The sequence below is a fragment of the Crocuta crocuta genome, unplaced genomic scaffold (assembly GCF_008692635.1).
Source record: "Crocuta crocuta isolate KB4526 unplaced genomic scaffold, BGI_CrCroc_1.0 scaffold291, whole genome shotgun sequence".
In the NCBI taxonomy this organism is placed as follows: domain Eukaryota; kingdom Metazoa; phylum Chordata; class Mammalia; order Carnivora; family Hyaenidae; genus Crocuta; species Crocuta crocuta.
In genome coordinates this window covers 500,233-522,619 of record NW_027527977.1, presented here as the reverse complement: position 1 = coordinate 522,619, position 22,387 = coordinate 500,233, and the positions used below count along the sequence as shown (strand labels likewise).

The 22,387-nt window shown below is 36.8% G+C and overlaps 1 protein-coding gene across 1 annotated transcript in view; it reads left to right on the top strand.

Moving 5' to 3' along the window:
* Nucleotides 1-1,943: 1,943 nt before the first annotated feature.
* CRISP1 (cysteine rich secretory protein 1) overlaps nt 1,944-22,387 on the top strand; it is a 23,816-nt gene continuing 3,372 nt past the window's right edge. The window contains exons 1-6 of the mRNA XM_077752858.1: nt 1,944-2,009; nt 8,251-8,379; nt 13,686-13,776; nt 14,404-14,552; nt 17,458-17,555; nt 20,039-20,127. Coding sequence (XP_077608984.1) covers nt 1,944-2,009; nt 8,251-8,379; nt 13,686-13,776; nt 14,404-14,552; nt 17,458-17,555; nt 20,039-20,127 — 622 coding nt within the window. The remainder of the gene's footprint in view (nt 2,010-8,250; nt 8,380-13,685; nt 13,777-14,403; nt 14,553-17,457; nt 17,556-20,038; nt 20,128-22,387) is intronic.

The following is a 22,387-nucleotide window of genomic DNA, read 5'->3' as shown; positions in this document are numbered from 1 at the left end:
TGTGTGTGTGTGTGTGTGTGTGTGTGTGTGTGTGTGTGTGTGTACGGGCATGTGTGTGTGAATTAGCCAATTACTTCATCCATACAAAAATTTATTTATTTATTAAATATTTATTAAACACAATTATATATAAAGTACACTTAGAAATAAAATTAGATTTATGTCCTCTTAAAATATAATCCCAAAGATTTCAATTGATTTCAATTTTGGAGCACAAATCCTATGGTTACTCATGAACAAAAATCCTAAAAGTGGCTTGGTGCTTGTGTTAAAATATACATAAGTAATAATAATAGTAACAATAATAATAAAATACAGTATATGAATTGAAATTCTGGGGAAAATAGGATACAATATTTTATATAAATTATTTGTTTATATGGAAATCTAAGTACTAAATTTGTATATAAGGAAAAAATATTTGAAAGACAAAATGTAAATTGTTAATCACAGTTGTTTGATTGGTATGAATCAGGTAATTTTTTAAAATTTCCTAAAACTTTTATAATAGTGTTTTTGTGGTATAATTAGGGTACATCTTAGTGTATAATCAAGACAACATCATAGCAATTAAGATCACAAGCATACACACCACCACTCCAAAATCCCCCTCAGAAAATGCAACAACAGAAGTTATAGACAGCTTCATAATGGGGAGCAACTTGAATAATACCACTTCAGTGTGGGTGGGTACAAATATTAATGCATATAATGTATATATATTAATGTATACATATAATGTATATATAGTAACCTATTATATTGCAGAAGCTGTTTATTTTATTTTATTTTTTTCTTCAGTTGACTCAAGGGGAATATGTTTTACTGGATTTTCTAAAGATTATGTAAAAGGTTATTTACAGAATTCCCCTCATATCATGTTTGGCAATGGGGGGTAGAAGGTTGAAAGCAATGGCCAATCATATCAGGTGCATAATTCTGCCCAACTCATTTAATCTGTTCTTTGAAAGTTTTCTTTGAAATGAGAACTAAACTCCTAGCCTTTTCTGCTTTCAACCCAGCAAGATAGATTTAGAAGTAAGGCTGGAAGATTATTAAAAGAAGGTGTTAACCAAATTTAATAACCTACATTTAATAAATTTAATAACCCAGAGTCAGCTACCTTATCAAATAGAAATAAAGGAAAGGGTATATTAGCTCTGATTTGCCTGACCATTCTCAGCAGAATGATCATATACACAGAATATTTTTAAGTCATATATATAAATTGCTAGCATTATGATCATATCTCTTCTCTATGGGCAATAGAGAATTCAAATATAATCTTGTTGTATTTTTATATTATATTCCTATTGCTACTGTAACAAATTATTATCAATTTAATGTCTCAAAACAATGGAAATTTATTATCTTATAGTTCTGGAAGTCAAAAGTCCAAATGGGTCTCATCAGGCAGGCTAAATGAAGATTCGATGAAGAAGCACCAAGGGAGAATCCATTTCCATGCCTCTTCTTACGTCCAGAAGTTGCCCACATTCTTTAGTTCATGGTCTCTTCTGTATTCAAAGTTAGTAATGGGTGGGTCCAGTCTTTCTCATGATCCATCACTGACATGGATACCCTCTTCCACATTTAAGTTCCCTAATAAGCTCACACAGATAGTCCAGGATAATCTCCTTACTTTAAAGTCAGCTGATTAGCAATTTGAATTCCATCTGCTACCTTATTCACTTTTGTCATATAATGGAATATATTCAAAGGTTCAGGGGATTAAGACATCAAATCTATCATGCTTCAAATCACAATTCTGTTCTCCTCTGTTGGTTCCAGTGACTAACATATTCAACTTTTTCTGATCCTACAGGTCTCTTTCTGCAGAAAATGCAAATATATTGCATAAGTGGTTTGAAAAAAAAAAGGCTTATTATAACACATTATTCCAGGAGTTGACAATAACCTAAATTTATGTTTTCTTTTTAGGGATGACAATGAAACACTTCTTGTCTTTGGCTGCCGCTGCTGGTTTCCTGCCTATTTTCATTATAAGAGTATATGAGGATTATCTGTTTCATAATTACTTTCCAGTAATAAGAGCTCCTCCTGAAGAACTCATTTTGTTATAGACTTTGATGTGAGGATGCTACGCCCATTACTCACCTCTGTCTCACCATAGGCTCTAATAGGCAAGTACCATTCTTAATTTCATATTGCAGGGAAAAGAACAAAAGCATAAGGAGGTGAAGTCATGTGACCAGGGAAGTGGCAGAGACTGAAAGTAAACCTAAGCAGTTTGGTTCCATGGGCTCATGCCAATTTCATTTAGAACCCCTCTGAGAATGTAGAGCATATAACTTATCCATGCATTTCTATGACTAAATGGGAAAAAATATTGTTTGGAGTTTTTTAACCCAGGAAAACTATTTCAATATCCAATTGAACTATCTGATTTGTGACTACAACAAGAATTAAACACATCAAAATTAAACATAAAATGAAAAATGTGAACATCAAGGAGAGAAGTGTGAGGGACTGTAAGCAATGGAGTCAATATATAAGGTATGCATCTTACTAGTTATTAAAGACAATAACTTCAACAATTACAAAATCAAAACAAAACATTCAACGGTATAAAGAATAAGACCTTGGTATTTTATGATCACCCAATAATATGTATCTCTATCTAGCCTCAATGATATTTTAAAAATTACATTTTTTAACATACCCAAAATATTTTTATGATGAGCACACATATGAGTGATTTTTATCATTTCATGTACTAGACAGAAGTCAAGAGTGGAAAGTATTTAATTTTAAAATGAAAAAACCTATAAACATCATACTATTGGGGTGCTGATTTGGGTCTTATTATTTACACCTCCTCCACAAAGAGAAACCAGGCAGAGTTCTTGTCTAATACTCAGTAACGCTCCAGTAAGTTGGAAGTAGAATTTAAAGAAGAGTTCTCCTTCCTTCTCTTTGATTATCTTCTCATTTTACCTTCCCAGTGTGGAGGGGGGATCTTCACACTTCAAAGTATGGAAAACCTAAGCACAGCATCCATCAGAGGGAAGGAAGAAAGGCAGCAAGAAAGCTACCTTTGCCTTTAAAATATAGTTATCCTAGGTTGGTCTAGTCTAGGTCACGAGGTCATTTAGGTCATGTTCTAGGAGACTACCTGGCCCAGGCTGCCATGTGAAAGAAGGAATCAGCATCACAGTTAAAAGCCCAGATCAAAAAGTAGGTAAGTAGAACCCCTTCCCGCCAAGGGAACCAAGACCTAGTCCATTTAGTGACCAAGAATACAAAGGAAAAATATGAAAGGATTGAAAGCATTGATAAAACAACATGTACACATTCGATAGATAATTATTAGAATATTTGCATGTAATTTCACAGAAAATTTGCTCAGAAAATTAAGGCTTAAGAATCTTTTTAGGTTTATTTATTTATTTTGAGAGACAGAGTGACAGAGAGAGAGCATAGGGGAGGGACAGGAGACAAGGAGAGAGAGAATCCCAAGCAAGTTCTACCCTGACAGTGCGGAGCCTGACTCAAACTCACCAACAGTGAGATCATGACCTGAGTCAAAATCAAGACTAAGATGCTTAATCGACTGAGCAACCCAGGTGCTCCAAGGCTTAAGAATTTTAAATGAAAACAACAACATAAAACAAATTAAGCCCCAAACACAAATTCATTACATAAAATTTAAACATTAAGCCTAGTTGAAGTAAATAACAAATTGTTCTTTGTCACAAATAAACAGTATGATATATTCTCTTTTTAGATTCTAAGTAGAAACCAAATAGACTAACTACCAGGCTTGAATCTTACTTTAAACTCCCCTTCACTGTTAGAGTTTATTGAGATAGTAGACATCTACTTGGGCAGAAATCATTTTTTACTGAGATATAAAGTTTTCTGTGAGAATCTAGTAGATGTTACACAAAAAGATCTTTGAAGGAAAAGTACAGGGAATTGCGATCAGGTAAGAAGGAGATTTGATCTTGCCTGAGGTAATTAGAGACTTCTTTTATAATGAGGCCATGGTAGACCTGAGATCTGAAGAGTAAACTGGCATCACTTAGTAGAGCAAGCCAAAAGGGAATACGAACAACGAGACAGGTTTGGACAAATATTCTGAAGCAGAACAGAACCTGACACATTACAATAATTGAAAGAAAATCACTGAGAACAAAGCAGATAAAATGTAGGGAATTATGTCTTAAATAGAGGCTGAGAAGTCAGCAAGATCTTCAAAAGCTTTGTAAAAGATTTTGTTTTTCTTTCTAAAAAATTGTTGAATGACTTAACAAGAAAGAGATTCCATTGTGTTAGTGTTACGAAATATTTACTCTGGTGGATGCCTGGGGAATCCACCAGAGTAAATAGTGGAAAAGACTGGATAGAGGAGTTGGAAGGAGAGTGTAGAGGTGATGGGGTGTATTTGGAGGCTGGGAGCCCAGTACGAGGCCAGGCTGTAGCCATAATCAGTCCAGGTAAGGAAAGGGAAGTCTGAGAGGTAGGAGATAAATGAAGAGAATGTGCCATCCCTTATAGGGAGCAAAAGACTATTTCTACACTGAGAGCTTAGTCAGAGGAGTTAGCCACCAATAGATCAAGTAGAATGAAGACATTAAAAGAATATTGAACTTACAAATTAAGCTTGTTGGTGACCTTAATAGGAGTTGTTTCAAAACAAATTATCTCGACTTCAGAATTACTGGCATTTTGTATGGAATAATTCTTTGTTGGGGATATCTGTCCTGAGCCTTTCAGGAAAATCAGCAATATCACTGACCTCTACCTACAAAATGGCAGAGTACTCACCCCAACCCAGTCATGACAACCAGAAATTTCTCCAGACATTGTTTAATGCCTGGGAAAGGAAGAGGGGCTTGAGACAGGGTATATTACTTCTAGTATAGAGCCTTTGTTTTAGTGGAATAAATAGGGGAAGGGTGAATGCATACTATATTACTGGAGGGTGGGAAATTACAGACAGCCAGTATAGGCAACATTTTCAGAAATTGTGATAAGGAAGGAAGGAAAGCAAAAAGTACAGCAGTTGAGTGGATAAGTGGAATAAATGTAAAGTTTATTTGTTTAAGTTACAAGCAACATGATCATGAGTAAATGCCAGTGGGAAGGACCAAGACAAAAGAATGGTTGAAAGATAATGAGTAATGTGAGATTTGAAGAATGATCTTTATATCTCTGATGATTAATGAGATTAAGTACATTTTCATATACCCGGTTGGCTATTTATAAGTCTTTTTTGGGAAAAAAATGTCTGTTTAGGTCCTTTGTGTATTTTTAAATCAGGTTATTTGTTTTAGTTTTGCTATTGGGTATATGAGTTTCTTATATATTTTGGATATTAACCCCTTGTCAGGTATATAGCTTAAATATTTTCTCCCATTCATTAAGTTTCCTTTTCATTTTGTTTATTGTTTCCTTTGCTGTGCAGAAGCTTTTTAACTTGATATAATCTCACTTGTTTATTTTTTCTTTTATTGTCTCTGCTTGCCAAGACCAATGTCAAAGAAATTTATACTATGTTTTGTTCCAGGAGTTTTATGATATCAGATCTCACTTAAATCTTTAATCCATCTTGAGTTGATTTTTATGTATGGTATAAGATAAGGATCTAATTTCATTCTTTTGCATGTGGATATCCAGTTTTAAATTTGCCAGGAGGGTAAGTCTTACATTACATGTTTTTACAATATATACAAAATGATTATAATAGTTATAATAAAGTGGGCAGGCAGAAACCTTGAGAGGTGATTGTTATGTACGGTCTTTGTTTTTTTGTTTATTTATGGTCTTGATGGTTTCACAATGGTATACTTAACCAAACTCTTTTGAGTTGCATACATTAAACGTGTACAAGCTGTTACATGTCATTTATACCTCAATAAAATAGTTAAACAACAACAAGAAGAAGAAAGAATGACCTATTCAGTAGTACCACAAAGTATAAGGGGGAAGGATGAGAGCAGATCCAGGCAGGTAGACTGCCCAAGAGAAGCTAAAATAGCTGTCATTAGATACCATCTCTTTACTGCGGAAACTAGGATGTATCACAATCTACTGAGATAAGTAAATGTCATTGAGGGGTTGGGCACAAGTTCTACAATAACATTATGGAACAAGACAAAGTGAGTTAACCAGGTAACTTAGTAGAATTGATGAGAAAAATTAACGAACAATTTGAGATTAGACATCCTGGTTTGCGACGATACCAATATCTGTCATTTTGTGGGATATTTTTCTGCCATTGCTCATCTGACTCCATGCAGGCAGAGAAATTTTTGGTCCTATCCAAAGTGGGGGGTGTTCCTAAATGGTGATAGGCAGGCAGAGGATTTGATATTTTAGCAAGAGAGTTGTTGAAATAGGACTACATGAATAGAAAAGAAAGAAAATTCAAGAGAGGAGAAATAGAGAAAATGAAGAATGAGCTAGATGACTAGGGTATGTTGAAAACAGAGTGATTGACCTTAGCACCTGGAAGACCAGGCCCTCCTTATCAGGCAGGGTAAAGTTTGACCAGGTGATTTGGGAGTGATTATGAGATATAGATTGTGATCATCATGGTGAAGATTAAAGTCACTTGGAGGAGAAGTTCAAGAGGAGGAAGAATTCAAGGGGCCTGAGATAACAGGTGGTTGAAGTCATCCATGTGAATGCTGAAGTCCCTTGAGCTGACTGCGGAAATTGGGGTGGACAGGATGAATTTGTTTTGGGAGACCCAATTTCTGCAAATGAGAGGAAGTAACAGGAAAACTGTCACAGGAGAGCAAATGTCCAGTGTTGAGGTGGTGGAACATTATGTCATGAGTTTCAGTGGAGCAGAGTTCAGAGGAGCAAGGAAAGTTTTGTCCTGGAAATGGTAAAGGGATTCGGGGGGGTTCCCCACCTCTCCTGCAGTCTAGACCAGAGCCACCTGTAGTATAAAGGAAAATAGCACCACACGAATGTGTTTTTGAGCAAAGGATGTCCACAGGGGACAGTCTCTAGAGGCGCCTTCCAGATTCCATATCTTTGCCTTTTCCCAACACCCATTTTATGTTGGCATAAAGCGCATGACAATAACTACTCTATTAGAGTATGGTATGGTGTTGGGTCTCATCCATTTAGAGACTCTGTTGATAGCCCTGTGGTAGCTGAGGAATAAATAGATATTATCCAAATTATAGTACATAGATTTTGCCACTTTTTTAAACAAAAGATGTGAGTGCATGTGATACATAACACACTTTGTAGTGTTTATAGTATCGTGTTTATAGTATAGCATAGTATAGTATAGCATAACACACTTTATATATTCTTTATAGCAGTTAATACTCACCTAAAATATTATTTTAATTTAAAAAACAAGTTTATTTATTTATTTTGAGAGAGAGAGAAAGAGAGAGTGCATGAGTGGGGTAGAGTGGTAGAGAGAGGGGAAGAGAGAGAATCCCAAACAGGCCCCATGCTGTCAGCACAGAGCCAGACACCATCCTCAATCCCAAAAACTGTGAGATCAGTCATGACCTGAGCTACATCAGGAGCTAAAGGCTTAACTGACTAAGCCTCCCTGGTGCCCTAATGCTAACACAAAATACTAAGTCCATTTAGTTTTCTTCTTAGCCGAAGGATAAAAGGTAAACAGATTAAGAGAACAGTCAGGAATTCTAAATTGTAGCTCATTTGCATTCTATTTTATATGTACACATACAGATGTAAATATTAATGCTTTTTTCATATGCATTAGATAAAAATGTAGAATCTGAGTTGAAGACACTGGAGGATTTGTATTCAATAATGAAACTCTTAGATTAGACACATCCTTAAGATTATATTCAAGTGCAAGTGGCTTATTTGGGAAACAAAGAATACATTTACAGTAAACGGGGTGGGGAAGGAGCCAAGGAAGGGAAGTCAGTCAGTAAAGGTGTGATGTCAAGATACCTTTCACTGTGGTTCATATTGCTTGATAAAAGGTGATTTAACATGGCCCGAAGTACCAATCATAAAATGGAAAAAAAAAAAAGGAATCACAGAACATTCAGAGCATTATGCTATAGATTTATATAATGTCAGATGACATTCAGAAACCCACAGAACCAGAAATGGAAACTAATCTCCTGAGCTAGTGTACGTTTTTAAATGCTGTAGATCATGCTTTATTTATATTGAATAAACCACAAATTCGTATTGGTATAGGTCTGCCAGTGATATAGTATACAAGACGATTACACATAGAAGTGACACTAATTAATAGCTTTCTGGTAACAGGCAAAACCTGCTCCAGTTCCGTACAACACACTCCTCACTGAATTGGCAACTGTCCAAGAAGAAATCGTTACTGTACATAACAGCCTCAGGAGAGGGGTAATTCCATCAGCCAGCAACATGCTGAAGATGGTAAGATTAATTAAACAGCAGCTACAGTGTTGTCAGTCGTAGTAATAGCATTTACTGGGTTTTTATTTAAGTTCTATTCATCTTCAATATACTAAAAGTTTGGTCTTTCCATGCAAAACTTTGCCTAGCAGCAAAAGAAACAGAGGCACAGAGGAGGTAAGTAACTTTCCTCAAATCAGTTATTTTTTGTTTGTTTCTTTTTATTTAAAAATTTTTAATGTTTATTTATTTTTAACAGAAAAAGACAGAGCATGAGTGGGGGAAGGGCAGAAGGAGAGGAAGACACAATTGGAAGCAGGCTACAGATTCTGAGCTGTCAGCCCAGAGCCCAACCAGGGGCTTGAACTCAGGAACCATGAGATCGTGACCTGAACCTAAGTCAGACGCTTAATCCACTGAGCCATCCAGGCACCCCTGTTTGTTTTTTAATGTTTATTTATTTATTTTGAGAAAGAGAGCATGTGTGGGTAGGGCAGAAAGAGAAAGAGAGAGAGAGAGAGAGAGAGAGAGAATCCCAAGCAGGCTCCACATTGTCAGCATGGAGCCTCATGGGGAGCTCGAACTCACAAACCATGAGATCATTATCTGAGCCAAGATCAAGAGTCAGACACTTAACCAACTGAAGTTGGGCACCAGGTGCCCTTTCCCACAATCATACAGTTATTAAATGACAGAGCACCTATTCCAACTCAGACAGTCTAGCTCCATTCATAATATACCCAGAACAGTGCTTCATAAACTTGGGTGTTCTAAGAATTACTTGAAGACCTCGGTAAAGCACAGATTCCTGGGCTCTGCTGTCTGAGATCCTGGTGTGGGGTAGCCTGGGGTAGAGACCACTACAAGCTCCCAGCTGAAGCTGACGCTGCTAGCCAGGATCGTCCGCATAGCGAGCTGTAAGGGAGAGAGGGGTTTCCTAACTCTTCGTTGGGCAGCAGCTCAGAGGCTAGACCCTCACCTGAGACTCAAGATGTCCAGGTTCTAAGTCAGGGCTGCCAGATAAACAAATGCCGACAAATCGATTTCCCAGTTCCCTTGCATCCCTTAAAAGAGAAGACAAATTGTCTTTGCACTATAAACCTGCTGTGTGAGCAGATTAGGTGCTATAAAACAAATCAAATTGGGAGCAGTCTCAGATTTACCAGGTGATTCGCCTTGTGTTCGTTATCTCCTNGAGAGAGAGAGAGAGAGAGAGAGAATCCCAAGCAGGCTCCACATTGTCAGCATGGAGCCTCATGGGGAGCTCGAACTCACAAACCATGAGATCATTATCTGAGCCAAGATCAAGAGTCAGACACTTAACCAACTGAAGTTGGGCACCAGGTGCCCTTTCCCACAATCATACAGTTATTAAATGACAGAGCACCTATTCCAACTCAGACAGTCTAGCTCCATTCATAATATACCCAGAACAGTGCTTCATAAACTTGGGTGTTCTAAGAATTACTTGAAGACCTCGGTAAAGCACAGATTCCTGGGCTCTGCTGTCTGAGATCCTGGTGTGGGGTAGCCTGGGGTAGAGACCACTACAAGCTCCCAGCTGAAGCTGACGCTGCCAGACAGGATCGTCCGCATAGCGAGCTGTAAGGGAGAGAGGCGTTTCCTAACTCTTCGTTGGGCAGCAGCTCAGAGGCTAGACCCTCACCTGAGACTCAAGATGTCCAGGTTCTAAGTCAGGGCTGCCAGACAAACAAATGCCGACAAATCAATTTCCCAGTTCCCTTGCATCCCTTAAAAGAGAAGACAAATTGTCTTTGCACTATAAACCTGCTGTGTGAGCAGATTAGGTGCTATAAAACAAATCAAATTGGGAGCAGTCTCAGATTTACCAGGTGATTCGCCTTGTGTTCGTTATCTCCTAGAGATGTCCCTCTGGCTTTTGGGCAATCTTATCCTGGTTCCTTTAGCCCTGGACAGGCCTAAAGTACAAGGGTTAGAAATAGTGCAGGCCCTGGAGGGTGATTCTTTTTTCTTTTTAATTTTTTTTAAATCGTTTATTTATTTTTGAGACAGAGAGAGACAAAGCACAAGTGGGGGAGGGGCAGAGAGAGAGGGAGACAAGGGAGACACAGGCTCCAGGCTCTGAGCCCGAGACAGGGCTCGAACCCACGAACTGTGAGATCATGACCTGAGCCGAGGTCGGATGCTCAACTGACCAAGCCCCCCACGAGCCCCTGGAGGGTGATTCTAAAGGAAAACTTTCTCATGCAAAAGACAAAGGTTGGAAAGTAAGTGAATTAAAAAATGAGTTTGAAATTCATCTCTTGGTCATTTTATAATCGAGAGTGTTATTCAAACAAAACAGTAAGAACCAGTAGCTACTATAGGCAGTCATGCATTGTGAGTGTTGTAGCTGACATGTCTATTGGGCTTACTGTTGACAGGCACTCTTTTAGAGGCTTATTACATTAACTCATTTTTTCAAGTTTATTTATTTTGTGAGAGACGGAGAGCACAGGGGAAGGTCAGAGAGAGAGGGAGAGAGAAAATCTCAAGTAGGCTCCACACTGCCAGCATAGATCCCAATACAGGGCTCGAACTTAAGAACTGCAAGATCATGACCCGAGCCAAAATCTAGAGTTGGACACATAATGGACTGAATCACCTGGGTGCCCCAAACTGAATCATATTTTAAAGGGAATATGGGAGTTGATTTGTCCCATAAACAATGCATAGGGCATGGATGGAAAGGAACTGATAGAGTTATAGCAGGGCTGAAGAGCCAGTCACAACTGCCAGGCAAAGGTTTTCCTAAAAGGAAAAGCTTTCATACATAAGGTTAGAAACTAATTAAATGGAATCAGGTATTAAGGACATAGCTTTGGTGCAACAACCATAACTACTTGTGATTTTAAGTCATAGATCTATCACCCAAAAAGGAGTAACTTTTTTTAAGTTTATTTATTTTGAGAAAGAGAGAATGAGAGAGAGAGGGAGAGAGAGAGAGAGAGCGAGAGAGCGAGCATGAGCAGGGAGACGCAGAGAGAGAAGAAGAGAGAGAATTCCAAGCAGGTTCCATGCTATCAGCAGAGAGCCCAATGCAGGGCTCAAACCCATGAACTGTGAGATCATGACCTCAGGTGAAATCAAGAGTCAGACACTTGAGCAACTGAGCCACCCAGGTGCCTCCCTCCGAAAGGAGTATCTTACTGACATTAATCATAGGTAATATCCTAGAGAGATTCTGCAAAGAGGTCTGAACCACAGACTGTATGTAATGAATGTTTCAGATAGGTATACGACAAGATAAGCATACTCAGAGGAATATTAGCATGCTGGAGGTTTGTTGGAGAACAATCTCCAGAATGGCACCTACCTAGGGAGGTAGAGAGAGAAGCAGCATTGGGCATATAGGAGAGCTGGGTTGTGACAATGTCATGACAGAGGTTTCAGCTAATTCTTCAGGAAGCTGTACAACTAGGACAGCCCTTCTGAGTTGTCCTGAGTTGGAGGGAGGTGGCCTGGCATTTACAAGTGCCCCCATCTACCAGTTTTTGGGTATGAACTACTTCAGGGAAGTGGTTTTGCTCCTGGATGAGGACAATTTTTCGAAAGGACAGCCAAGAGAGCTATCAGTGGATGGGACTCCCAGCTTACAAAGAAAGAAGTACTTTAGTACAGAAAACGACCTGCTAGTGCATCACAGCATGCACAGCAAGCGATTCATTGTAAATTAGCCAGATAAATTCTAGTCCTAACCACTTGGTAACCTGATCATAGTAGGCAAGATTACTAGTTCATGCAATGATGATATTCCCTCTGCCAGGAGATCCTGTGACTTAATGGGATGTGTTGTGCCATCTCTGCTCCCTCAGTTAAAATGTATCCACTACTAAAATACAACTTTTGTTGCATGAAACAATCAAAGCCTACAAAACTGTGTTTTTACTTGGAGTCTAATGAGTTACTTAATTCATCTCAGGATGTAGTAAATTCCCTCAACCTGAAAGGCAATTCTATGAAACTAACACAGATGGAAGCACACACAGTTAAACTTCTTTGCCACCAGGAAAAATATTGAAATTCTAAGTCAGGTGTCGCCCAAAATTGCTTCTAAAGAGTAAGTGAATGATTTATGTCAAAGCCTGTATTACAAAATAAAGTCTACAACTTTGCTTGATAATGTGTTGCATGAAGATATTGACACAGTCTTTAAAGTGAATGTACACTGTGTGAGGATCGAAGAGTGTGAGGGAAAATGTTTGTCACAGAGTCCTATTACTTACTGGTGATATAGACTTTCTGCCTTTCCACTCACATGGAGATGCACCTGACAAAATGCTTCAACTCAGCACAGTGGACACACATTAAGAGTTAAGAGCACACACTCTGAATATAGATAACCTGTATCCTACTTCTTTTGTTGGTTCCTTATTGATTGTGTCATCCTGAGAAATTATGCAACATCTCTATGCCTCATTTTCCCCATTTGTAAAACAGAGATAATAATAGTGCTTCCTTTGTAGAGTTGCCATGAGCCAAAAGAAGAGAATATACGTACAGAATTGGTAACAGATCCTGGCATGTAGTATTAGCTACTATTTTTATTATCTTTTGTCATTTTAGATGGAAATGTGTGACAGTGTACATAGCCATCATTTATTTACTGAGCACATAATACAAGATTTGTCATATCACAATTGTATTGCATGAATTATTATATTAAACCTTTAGAACAAGCTATTAGGCATGAATGAGAGTCACAAGAATGAGAGGAAGAAGCAGGTTCAAAGAGTTAAATAATGTTTCTGAGATAAAACTACTAATAAATAACAGAATGGAGGGGTGCCTGGGTGGCTCAGCTAGTTAGATGTCTGACTTCAGCTCAGGTCATGAACTCTTGGTTCATGGGTTTGAGTCCTGTGTCAGGCTCTGCGCTGACAGCTCAGAATCTGAAGCCTGCTTCAGATTCCGTGTCTCCCTCTTTCTCCCTGCTCCTCCTTTGCTTGCATTCTCTCTCTTTTTCTCTCTCTCTCAAAAATAAATAAACTTAAAAAGAAGAGAATGGAATTCTAACCCTGATCTGTTTTACCGAAAGCATTCACTTAAACTCTCATACTTCTGAGAGAGAATGCTACATCTGAGCATTACTACCAAATTTTGATTTTGTAAATTCAAGGACTAAAGTAGTAAGTTGAAAGTTTTGTTGTCCTTTACTAACCAGAACATTTAATAACATTGTCTAAATTGTTAGCTTGCACGGTTGAGGATATTGCTAGCCTTGAATTTCTAGAAACAATAAACTAAAATATTATCATGGAAATGCCAATAAGGTCAAGCACTCATATTTTACTCTTCCACTGTAGGATTGGAGTGAGGAAGCAGCACAAAATGCCAGAATGTTGTCAACGCAGTGTGAATTAAGAAAGAGCAATGCACTTATGAGGCGAATTACAAGTAGGTACATGTCTCCATGTCCCTGCTCGAGCTTGAATAAAGACCCTTGTGTGCTTGCATTGGAGGCTCCTTGGTGGTCTTTGGGGTTCTTGCGATCTGGGCATAACAGAAACTTTCATATTTACAGATTATTGGGCATCTTTGCCTAATATTGTTGACCTGTGAATTAGCAATATGAGTCTCAGAGAAAGATAGATAACTCCTGAATACCATGTTTGATCAAGAACCCACATCACAAGTAGATGACTAAATGAGCAAATGTTTATTCCATGGTCCTTGCATAATGAATACCTGTGGGTAGCTGTTTGCAAGTCATTGGCCCTGTTCCAACCCATAGGCTGCTTGGATTGGTTTCACCCCTCTCCATCAGCTTAGAGATTGAAATGTCGAGCTGATCTCCAAGCTTACACATCATCGCCTACTGTCAACTTCTCACCAAACCTAAGTACCACAAATTCACTCATCGGTGGGAAAGATGATTGCCAGCAGTGATACAGCTGAGTCTGCTTTCTTTTATAAGACCTTGCTTGGATGATAAGAGAAACATTTGTAAAATGGAAGTAAGGAAAGTGTTCTTAGATTTCTGAGTTTCAAAGAGTATGACACAGACTTTTTTCTCCCTTTCAGATACTTTTTGTGGAGAAAATATGCATTTGACACCTTATCCTGTCTCATGGTCAAATGTAATTGAAACCTGGTACAATGAATCTAAATATTTTAACTATGGAGAATGGACTTCAACGGATGATGTCATAACGGTTGAGCATTATACTCAGGTAACCTACAGACTTGCAAATATACACATTGCTTAAATGACTATAAACATGTATGGAATACAGGTGACTGAGAAAATCATTCTACCCTTTTCTTCAAACTTACATTTGACCCACTGAGTTCCTGTTATCATTTGGAACACAAGGAAACGTGAGTCCCTCAATAGCTAGCTGGCTTGGAGAAGCTGCTTAACTGCTTAGTCTCCATTTTTATACAATTGATTTTCTGGAAATTAACAAAATCATAAAATGTCAATGTCACTTATAAATTACATTTCTAATATTTGTAGGAAACAAAAATAATAGTACCTTACAATAAGAGAATCCTCTTCTTTCTTGTTTATTTTTATTGTGGAAAAATTATATGTATATATACATATATAATATTATTTTATACCCACTTATCATTATGTATACATACATATATAACATATAATAATTATTTATATTGCATATATCTGTATACATTTATAAAATTTTCCATTTTAGTCACTTTTAAATTAGAAACATTAATGTTCAGCAGCATCAACTGCATTCAAATTGTTAGGCAGCAATCACCACCATACAATTTCAGAACTTTTCATCTTCCCAAACTAAAACTCTGCACCCTCTAAACAGCAACTTCCCACTTCCCCCCTCCCCAGCCTCTGGCAATCTCCATTCTACTTTATGTACCTATGGATTTGATTACTCAAGGTACCTCATATGACTAGATTCATACAAATTTTGTCCTTTTGTGTCTGCATTATTTCACTGAGCATTATCTCCTCATTTGATGTTCATCCATGTTGTAGCATGTCTCAAAATCTTATTCCTTTTTAAGGCTGAATAATATTTCATCATCTTTGCTTACTTCCTGTTGTTTATCCATTCATCCGCTGATGGGTATTGAGGTTGTTTCCACATTCTGGTTGTTGAAAATAATACTACTATGAACATTGGAGTGGCAAGTATCTGTTCATATATCAGTTCTTTTGAGTATGTACTCAGAAGTGGAGTTGCTGGATAATATGGTAATTCTATGATTGTTTGAGGAACTGGCCTACTGTCTTCCATAACAACTGCATTATTTCACATGCCCAGCAACAATGAAATTTCTGGTTTCTCACATCCACACTGTATTGGTCTGCTTGGGCTGCCCTTACAAAATATGACAGGCTGGATGGATTAAATAACAGAAACTATTTTCTCAGAGTTCTGGAGGCTGGAAGTCTGTCAACTTCTGCAGCCTAGTACGTTTCTGTGAGAGCTCTCTTCCCGTTTCACTATGTCCTTGCATGGATTTCCTTTCCTTTCTTCTGCTTATGCTGAGAGAGAGAGAGAGAGAGAACAATAAACAAAGCTAGCACTCTAGTGCTTTTTATGTAAGGACACAAATCCTATCAGATCATGGTTCCACACTTACGACTTGTAAATTAATTCCTTAAAAATTTCGTCTCTAATTAAAGGTGCTGGGTTAAATCTGGTTTTTTGGGCTTTTGTTGCTGAGCTGTAAGAGTTCTTTATATATTCTAGGTATCTATCCTTTATCAGGTATATGATTTGCAAATATTAATTCCTATTACACTGCCTTTTCACTATGATGATAGTATCCTATAATGCACAAAGGTTTTTAATTTTGGTAAAGTCTGATTTATCTATTCTTTCCTCTTCTGTCTGTGCTCTTAGTGTCATATCTGAGAAATCACTGCCAAATTCAATATCATGAGGTTTTGTCTTTATGTTTCCTTCTAAGAGTTTTTTTGTGATTTTGGCTCTTACATCTTGATCCATTTTGAGTTAGTTTTTTATATGGTGTAAGGTATAGTCTAACTTCATTTGTTTGTGAGTGTATACCCAGCTTTTCCCACTTTATTTGTCCTCCTTGAATGGTCTTGGCACCCTTGTTGAAAATCCTAGAACAGAAGATCTATATCTGGAGGCTCTATTTTATTTCATAGGTTTATCTGTCTCTTGTTACGCCAGTATCACTATTTGTAGTGGTATTGGCAAGTATAAGACTTCCAGATTTGTTCTGCTTTTTCAAGACTATCTGCCTATTTAAAATCATGGACTTAGTCACTTATGGGTAGCAATGCAGAGATTCTAAATAAAAGGTTAGCAAGTAGCATTCTTATATTAAGATTGATACCCTTGGACAGAAAGGGTATGTGTTAGAAATCCAAGAATGTGATAACATTAGACTACTTATTCACATAGTTTACCTTTCCATCAGAGGATAAAAATAAAATGGTGATTCAGAGAGCTAAAACTCTGACAAATTTGTAACATCAATTCCTAACTTCTATTTCCTTCAGATAAAGGTAGACTAGACCCACTATTTATATCACAAGACCAATAGTTTCATCATATTCAGATACTAACTTAATACTTCCTATTCCAAACACTTAAAAATTTTATTGTTCAATTCCCACTATACACCTATTATGTAGAATATAGTATTATTTTATCTCATATTACAAATTTAAAAATTTCAAGATAAAATTCAAACTGGTAAACTTCCATAAAACCAGGAAGTGGTAGAGATAGAATTTGAACTTGAGTCATTTTGCTTCAAAGGTTAATTCATAACTCTACACCATTCCTTTTTCCTGATAATTAAGTAAATTTCCTCCCATGCTTTTATTTTTATATAACTACCGAGCAGACTTCATCATGTTATCTGATTTTCCATACAGATTTGATTAGGGAATGAGCCAGGATTGGAGATGGTCACTAAGTGAGCATGTATATGTATGTTATCCAGATACATGGAAATATTTCCATTTCTATGACTTCCTAATAAGTCATGTTCAAAGCTTCCTTAAAGCAAGCATGTTTATTTTAAACTATCAATAACAATATTCATATTGTAATCATTTAGCAAAACATCAAATTATTAATTAAAAACCTCTCTTTATCTTTACAGGTTGTTTGGGCCACTTCTTACCTCATTGGCTGTGGAATATCATCATGCCACCAAAGAAAGACAACTCAATACCTCTATGTTTGTCACTATTGTCATGAGTATGTATTATACAGCTTTGTTTCACATAGCCTTTAGAAATATATCCTCCTTACATAATCCATTTTCTCAAACATCACAAAAGAAAACTAAAATATTCATTTCAGTTAAGCAGAACTTTAGGGATAAAATGTCATTTAGCCAATACTTAAACCATCACACACATACATCACAACCCACACATGTATTTTTATTTATATCATATTTATTTTATCTTATTTTTTAATTTTTTAAAATGTTTTATTTATTTCTGAGAGAGAGGCAGCGTGATCAGGGGAGGGTCAGAGAGAGAGGGAGATACAGAATCCAAGGCAGGCTCCAGGCTCTGAGCTAGCCGTCAGCACAGAGCCCGACACGGGGCTCGAACCCAGGAACTATGAGATCATGACCTGAGCTGAAGTCTGACGCTTAACTGACTGAGCCACCCAGGCGCCCCAATCATATTTATTTTAAAGTTTATTTACTTATTATGAGAGAGACTAGGGGTGGGGGGAGGGATTAGAGAGAGAGAGCACAAGTGGGAGGGGGCAAAAGGAATGGGAGTGAGAAAGAATCCCAAATAGGCCCCTCACTGTCAGTGCAGAGACTGATACCAGGCTCAGACTCACAAAATGTGCGATCATGGACCTGAGCTGAAATCAAGAGTCAGATCCTTAACTGATTGAATCCCCTAGGTGCCCTGATATCATATTTTTTAAATGAATTTATATCTCATTAATAGAACATCCAAATTCAAAGCTATTACCAATAGTCTTGCTATGTGTTGTTGATTAGTGTAAGCAAAGAAACAATATTACTTCAGCAATTCAAGAGTGTATTTAGAACACAAGGGCAGAATCATAGTCGAATATCAAGAGTAAACAAACAAAAATTGAAGTGTTCTCATGGTTAGCTTCTTAGTCTAACTATTGGTATATGTCTTTTCTTAAGAAATTAAATTTACATGTTATCATGGTGTGAGTAACAATTCCTACAAGAGATAAACTGATTGTTTCAGTGAGGGGCAGGTGGACTCCTTTGCCCTATCAACTGTGGTAATAGAGCAAGATCAGTTTAAGACAATGATTGCAGAAGCCCACAGGGACAAACTGTATGGTTACAGTGGTAATTATGAGAAATTAGAGATTGTTCAAAACTAGATATATTCCCCCAATAGTTTACCATAAATATTGTTTACATGATGTTTAACTGGTATCCCCCATTTGTATTGTAAAATAAAAGATATTCAATATGAGTCAGCAAAAATTATTTATCTGATAATATGCTACCATATTCATAGTCTAACTGAGGTATCCAATATCAATATAGATTTAATAGAGATATTCATATGATAGCTCTATAGGAGTTATTTTATGGTCTCATCATTTCCTGATTTCAGTAGGTAATATTTGTTATGATTTTATCTATGTAATTAGTATTGAAGACAGTAAGATCTCTTTACATCTACAACACATTAATTGTACTAAATCTTTGCTGGGGCTGGTAGTCTCTAGGGAACTTCTGACAATGCACAAAAGTAAAACATACGGAGCTAAGGTAGGAGAACTTTCTATGGCAAATATTAGTCCAAACTGTCTGACAAAATCCCTTCCTGAATTGAATAATAAGTTTCTTTTATAAAGTGAAATTTAGGGGTACTTGGCTGGCTCAGTTGGTAGAGCATGAGACTCTTGACCTCAGGGTCATGAGTTCAAGCACCACATTGGGAATAAAGCTTACTTAAAAGGCAGGGGGGAGGATAAAGAGAAATTCTCACAATTCAGATATCAAATGGAATATCAAATAGAATGCTGAGCAGTTACTTTATTTTTCAAGCATATTAAGTAAGAATCGGCTATCATCCACGTTGTTTTCTTAGATATCTGCAAGTAAGACTGTCTTCTCTGAATTTCATATTAGCTTAGATCTAGAAATTCTCATCTACACTGCTTCCCCCAACTCTGCCACTTTAGATTTAGCCGTTTTAAGGGACTTTCATCTTTTCCAAAGCTCCCTGTGTTTCTACACAAGACAATAACATGTATCAACTTTCTCATGACATTGTGCAAGTTGAAGTTAGAACATCTCCAATTAGACTCACTTAAAATTTTCTTAACATCCCCTTGTACATGACTATTTACCAAGTCCTTACAGTATAAATAAAGAAAAATGACCAATTATAAGTGATTCTAAAGCTCTTCTGCTTTTTAAGACTTGACTGTTCATAAATCCCAATCCTGTCAGAACCTGACTGCCCAAATAAGTGGAAGTTGTCTCAAAAACATTATTGGGACCCCACAGCCTCCTGTTATACATTCAAAAAGATAAATTGTCATCATTGTAAATCTAGAAATCTTAAACCAATCTTAAATATTATCATCATTAGCTAATAGTGGTTTTCAAAAATTGTTTTCAAAGTGTATTATAAAAATTAAGTAAACTTTTCTATGCATTGTTCAAACATCAGTTTTATTGCATCAGCTTTTTTCTTTATTCTGTTTTTAAGGGGAAATGATCTTAACAAAAATGATGAACCTTGTAACGAGGGAACTCCATGTGCAGACTGTCCAAACGACTGTGAAAATAAACTTTGCAGTAAGTTTTACATTCAGTTTGCTTAATGTAGACTGTTGACCCAGGAGCTATGTTTCCTTAAAATTAAGCATTTGACAATCTTGCACTTACTATCACTTTTTTCTGAGCCATCCCACAGGAAAGGTCAATATTCCCAAAGATCACTCTCCCAGAGTGACCAAAAAGATGATTGATTACATCTATCGGAATGGAAATTAGAATGTCTAGGCCTAAACTCAAGTTTCTACCCTAAAGTTAATGACCCTAATAGGGGAACCCTGGATAAAATGTAAATAGAAGTATAAATTTTTCTGTGCTCTATAAAAAAGATTTGGGTTCTCTCATTGCAGCCTTGGAATTAGAGATACTCTTTCAAGATACCAACTTTCTCAGTTTTCTTGCCACTCCATAACTCCCCTACCTACTGGCCACTTATTAGGGCAGGTAATTTCATACTGGGTGATCCTTATTCTTTCATGTTTCTACTGACACATCAGAAGATATTAGATGATGGTCACACTATCCCCTTAAAATACTTCCTTTTCTTTTTTTAAAAATTTTAAATGCCTATTTATCTTTTTTTGAGACAGAGAGACAAAGTGTGAGCAAGGGGAGGGGCAGAGAGAGAGAGAGTAAGACAGAGAATCTGAAACAGGATCCAGGCTCTAGCTGTTAGCACAGAGCCTGATGTGGGCTTGAACTCTTGAATCATGAGATCATGACCAGAGACTAAGTAGGCCACTTAACCAACTGAGCCACCCAGGTGCCCCTATTTCCTTTTATTTCTTAAATAAACCATACCTATAATGTGGTATTAACTAAATGGTGTCCAATTAGATGACAAAATTTCCTTTAGATAGCTAAATTCCTTTTTCTAGAGCCTCCTGGAAACAGTTCCTTAATCCCTGAGGATAATGTTGATAAAATAATCTTCAATAAGTTTGTAGAGAAATAACTAACCTAGAAAAAAAAACCTTTTAACTTCATACTTGGAAGGCCAGAAGACTTATTTTCCTACACCTGCCCAAGTTATTCTGTTCACTTTTATTTTTTTTGGTTAATTTATTTAAAGAGAGAGAGTGTGTGAGCAGGGGAGGGACAGAGAGAGGGAGAGAATCCCAAGCAGGCTCTGCACTGTCAGCAGAGTCTGACATGGGGCTCGAACTCACAAACCATGAGATCATGACCTAAGCTGAAACCAAGAGTCAGATGCTTAACTGACTGAGCCACACAGGTGCCCCTGTTCACTTTTAAATTAAGAAAAATGGATTCTCTTTCTCTTTCTCAAATTCCCTCTCTCTCAATATAGATAGATAGATGATAGATAGATAGATAGATAGATAGATAGATAGATAGATAGATAGACAGATAGATATTCTTTTTCTCATTTTCCTTTATTCTTTCTCTTTCTTCTTTTTTCTCTCACTTTCAACTTGACTTTTTACACCACATTTCTGAAAAGTAATGTTGTTTGAGAAAGATAAAATATCTACTAATGATCTATGTTGGGTGAATGGGTACATTTTTTAAATCCAAAATATAAAAGCAATGTCTATAATGGTATAGAAAGTATAATAGAAGTAAAATAAGAATAAGAGAGAGAAAGTATTACTCAAGAAGATTAAATCTATGACATAGAAGATGCATATCTTAAACCCTTTGCTCACCTACAAATGCAGGAGAAGATGAGAAATATTGAAGAAAGATACATATCTAAGATTGGGCCACACTGAGATGAAAATAAGCCTAAAAATATAAAGACCTAGATATGTAGGTATAATCAGCTTAGTGTAATTCAAAAAATTTTATAAAAGCAAAATTCACAGTTATAAAATAAGGAAGTTATATAAATTAATATAATGTATATTATATAATAGCAGTAAAAGCAGTTGGTTCTAAGAGGGAAATTCATAACAATAAATACCTATATTAACAACAGCTAAAAAATAGCTCAAAACAACTTCACTTTATTCCTCAGCTACAGAAAGAACAAACTAAGCTCAAAGTTAGTAGAAGGAAGAAAATAATAAAAATCAGAGTGGAAATAAATAAAATAGAGACTAAAAAGACAATGGAAAGGATCAACAAAAGAGTTGTTTTATTAAAGATAACACAGAAACATCTGTAGTGTTGTCACACTTACAAAGAGGAGAAGGAGAAGGAGGAGGAGCAGGAGAAGAAGAAGAAGAAGAAGAAGAAGAAGAAGAGGAAGAAGAAGAAGAAGAAGAAGAAGAAGAAGAAGAAGAAGAAGAAGAAGGAGGAGGAGGAGGAGGAGGAGGAG